The following is a 4,591-nucleotide window of genomic DNA, read 5'->3' as shown; positions in this document are numbered from 1 at the left end:
AGAAGTCTCTGAACGCGTTGTTGTCGAATTGCTTACCATTGTCAGAGACCAGTACCCTGGGTATCCCGTACCTGCATACGATATTTCTCTAGACAAAACTCCGGATGTCTTTCTCCGTAATGGTGGCTAAGGCTTCCGCCTTGACCCACTTAGTAAAGTAGTCTATGTCGACTACCAAGAATTTCAGCTGTCGGATCGCTATTGGGAATTGTCCCATGATATCGAGTCCCCATTGTGCGAATGGCCAAGGGGCCGTCATAGGTGTCAGTTCTTCGGACGGCTGCTTGATGAGATTGCTAAACCTTTGGCATTTGTTGCAAGACTGGACATAGGCTTGCGTGTCCTTCATCATTGTAGGCCAGTAGTATCCTGCTCGGATCAACTTGTGTACAAGTGATCGTGCGCCCGAGTGGTTCCCGCAGATACCCTCGTGTACTTCTCTCATCACGTAATCTGCTTCCTCTTGGCACAAACACCTCAGGTATGGTCGAGAGAAACCCCTTTTATATAGGACGTCCTTTATCAGCATGAACCGTGATGCCTGGACTTTCAGCTTTCTCGCGGCGCCCTTCTCCTCTGGTAACACCCCAGCCTTTAGGTAGGAGATCAAGGGCATGGTCCAGTTATATTCAGAGTTCACCACCTGCATATTTGCTTCGTCATCGATAAGTGAGGATATTTGGACGAATGATAATACCTATTCGGGAACCAACATGAATTCGGCTGATGCAGCTTTTGCTAGGTGGTCAGCCCATTCGTTCTCTTCTCTTGGGATCTGAATGAATTCGACTTCTAGGTTGCTGATTCGGTACTTCACTTCTTCTAAATACCTCTTCACCGAGTGTGAACTCGGCGATGAAGTCAGCTACTGCCTGCCCTTTTATGGCCGTCCGTGGGTAGTATTGGATGTCGAATTCGCTTAACTCTATTGCCCACAAAGCCATTCTTCCTGCTGCTTCTGGGCTATTCATGGCTTTTCTCAGTGGCTTGTCCGTTAAGACAATGATTGTATGTGCCTAGAAGTATGGCTTAAGTCTTTGCGCAGTGATTACTAACGCGAAAGCCAACTTCTCCATTTGAGGGTACCTCTCTTCTGCTCCACGGAGTGCACGGCTGGTAAAGTAGATGGGTTTCTGTATTCCGTCCTCCTCCCTCACCAAAGCTGCACTTACTGCGGCATGTGAGACTGCCAAATAAAGGTATAGTTCCTCACCTTGCACGGATGGACTGAGCAGCGGTGGAGATGAGAGATACATCTTTAAGTCATTGAAGGCCATTTGGCATTCATTCGTCCATTTAAATGATTTTCTTAAAGTGCGGAAGAATGGCAAACACTTGTCCGTCGCCCTTGTGACGAACCTGTTAAGAGTTACAATCTTTCCATTCAAACTTTGGACCTCCTTAATCGTCCTTGGTGGTTCCAACTCCATTATGGCCCACACCTTCTCCGGGTTGACCTCTATTCCTTTTTGAAATACCATGAAACCCAAGAATTTTCCCGTCGTCACTCCGAATGCGCACTTGTTCGGATTCAGCTTCATGTTGAACAATCGGAGTGTATCGAATGTTTCTCTGAGGTCGTCTAGGTGATCTTCTTCGTTCATTCTTTTAACCAATATGTCGTCAACATAAACCTGAACGTTCCTGCCGATATGATGTGCAAACATCTTGTTTATTAGCCTTTGGTATGTTGCCCCAGTATTTTTGAGTCCGAAAGGCATCACTTTGTAGCAGAATAATCCTTGGCTTGTGACGAAAGAGGTCTTCTCCTGATCAGATTCGTCCATCCTGATCTGGTTGTAGCCAGAGAAAGCATCCATGAAGCTTAGGAGTTGGTGTCTTGCAGTCGAATCCACCAGGGTATCTATCCGTGGGAGCGGGTAGCTATCTTTGGGGCAAGCCTTGTTGAGGTCGGTGAAATCTACGCATATCCTCCAGTTTCCGTTGGCCTTTTTAACCATAACGACATTCGCCAACCAGTCGGGGTAGTATACTTCCCGGATGAAACCTGCCTCCAATAACTTCCGAACCTCTTCGGCTATGGCCTTGTCCCGCTCCTGGGCGAAGACCCGTTTCTTTTGCCGAATTGGAGGGAAGGAGGGCGACACATTTAGCCTGTGGACCATGACCGAGTGGTCGATTCTTGGCATGTCTTCATGACTCCAGGCGAAGATGTCTTGGTTATTTCTTAGGAAAGTCATGATCGTCTAGTGTACCGGCCAACTGGATAATGTGCCAATTTTAGTCGTTCGTTCAGGTCGCGTGTCGTTAAGTCTTACTTCTTCCAGCTCTTCAACTAGCTCTGCTAATGCTTTTTGCTTCCCGATACACATCGTCTGCTGTTGATCCTCCATCTCTATCATGGCAATATGGCATTCTCGTGCTGCTACTTGATTTCCCCGCAGTTCTCCAACCCCATATTCCGTCGGGAATTTGATCATCAGGTGGTATGTTGAAGTTACCGCCTTCTAGGAATTGAGAGTGGGCCACTCGAGGATGGCATTGTAGGCGGACGAGCAGTCGACTATGAGAAACATTATCTCCTTAGTGATCTGCTGAGGATAGTCACCTGCCGTCACAGCTAGTGTTATTGCGCCCAAAGGGAACATCTTTGTACTCCCAAATCCCACGAGTGGGGCGTTCGTTGGGGACAACCGTTCCCTGTCAATCCTTATTTGCTGGAATGCTGGATAGTACAGGATGTCTACTGAGCTGCCGTTGTCGACGAGGACCCAGTGCATGTTATAATCCCCTATCTGCAAGCTGACCACTAGCGCGTCGTCATGAGGATGGTGAAGTCTCCGAGCGTCATCCTCTGAAAATTTTATAACGGGGTTATCTATTTGCGGCATCTTTGGTACGGATCCTGTGAGTTAGACGCTATGGACTATCCTGAGGTAGGTTTTGTGGGCTTTCTTGGAAGATCCGGCTGTAGCTATGCCACCTACGATCATTCTTATGTCCCTTATGGGTGGTCTAGGGCACTCGTTCTCCCGTTGTGGGGCCTGTTCCTCCGGTGTATCAATTCGTTTCCTGCTGACGAACCTCTGTAGCTTCCCCTACCTGATTAGGGCTTCAATCTGCTGCTTTAGGTCGTAGCAGTTGGCTGTGTCGCGCCCGTGGTCTCGGTGAAAGCGACAATACTTATCTCTCGGTCTTTTGTTGGGGTTTCCCTTCAACTTTCCAGGGAAAGTCAATGCTCCTTCATCTTTGATTTACATCAATACTTAGTTGATCGGGGCGGTTAACAAGGTGAAATTGGTGAATCTTCCAGTGGGGGGTCTGGAGCGTTTTTCATCACGTTGATCCCCGGTTCTAGCGACCTTTCGCCCCTATCCTGTTGCATGTCCTCCTGCCTCTCCCTCTTCTTAGGCTTTTCCTCGTGGGCTAGCAATGCATCTTCTGCATTCATGTACTTGGTAGTCCTGTAGAGAACGTCCGTCATGGTTTTTGGATCATTCTTGTGCAAGGAAAATAAGAACTTACCCTTCCGTAGCCCGCTAGTAAATGCGGCTACGAATATCTTATCATCTATTTCGTCAATCAAAAGGGCTTCTTTGTTGAAATGAGTTATGTAGGCCCGCAGTGTCTCGTCTTCTCGCTGCTTGATGCTCATCAAGCACGCGGTGGACCTTTTGTACCGATGTCCGCCTATGAAGTGTGAGGTGAATTGGGCGCTCAACTCCTTGAAAGTATTGATGGAGTTTGGTGTCAACCTGTTGAACCAAACCCTCGCAGGCCTCTTCAGCGTGGTCGGGAACGCCCTACACATGATTTCGTCTAGTACCCCCTGAAGGTGCATCAGGGTCTTGAAGGTCTCTAGATGATCGAGGGGGTCCTTGACCCCGTCGTAGCTTTCGATCTGGGGCATTCGGAACTTTGGTGGCAGGGGGAGTGAATTGACGGACGTGGTGAATGGTGAGTCAGTTCTGTTCACTAAATCGTCAAGATCAGAAGATACTCGTCCCTTGAGGGCATTCATCATGACCTCCATTTGCTCCTTCATCGCTTGCATCTCTGCGATGATAGGCGGTGGGGCAAAATCCATGAGAGATGGAAGGCTTACGTTTTGCCGCTCCGGTCGGCTTGGGCATTGCTGCCCTCGAGCCTCTTCTGCTCCCTTCGCTCGGCACTGTTACCTTCCTGGTTTTTCTCCTGAAGGTTAGGTACTGCATCCCTTTGGCGTAGCTGCTCCTCCAGGTCATGGTTCTGCTTTGTGAGTCGTTCTACTGCTGTCATGAGAGTCTGGACCTACCTTTCTAATGCAGTAGATCTCGGTGGCTCGTCTTCCTAAGCGTTGTTGGTGGTAGCCATCGAGCGAGTGAGTACCATGCGACTCTTATGTCCAGGAGGCGATAATCTGGCTCAAATTCTTCGCTTCCCACAGACGGTGCCAACTGATGATGCCATAAAATCATCAGTGAGCTACACGATTCACGCTCACTCAAGCTAACAACCTGTAAGAAGAAGTAAGTGATCTCGCCGAGGGCACCGGTGTGGTGTCGGCCAAATACCCTCCGACGGTTAAGTTAGAATTGTTCTCAACTCTAGAGTGCTAGAAAGGGTAAATTATGCGTACCTTGATTTGTGA

At 48.6% G+C, this 4,591-nt stretch overlaps 1 protein-coding gene across 1 annotated transcript; it reads right to left on the bottom strand.

The window, feature by feature from the left end:
* Positions 1–3,244: 3,244 nt before the first annotated feature.
* LOC115985468 lies at positions 3,245–4,048 on the bottom strand. The gene has a single exon (XM_031108410.1). The coding sequence runs from the start codon at positions 4,046–4,048 to the stop codon at positions 3,245–3,247; it is 804 nt and encodes a 267-aa protein (XP_030964270.1).
* Positions 4,049–4,591: the final 543 nt, after the last annotated feature.

Source organism: Quercus lobata, chromosome 4, assembly GCF_001633185.2.
Source record: "Quercus lobata isolate SW786 chromosome 4, ValleyOak3.0 Primary Assembly, whole genome shotgun sequence".
Lineage (NCBI taxonomy): Eukaryota > Viridiplantae > Streptophyta > Magnoliopsida > Fagales > Fagaceae > Quercus > Quercus lobata.
Note: the sequence above shows the minus strand (reverse complement) of the source record. Positions and strands in the feature narration are given on the sequence as shown.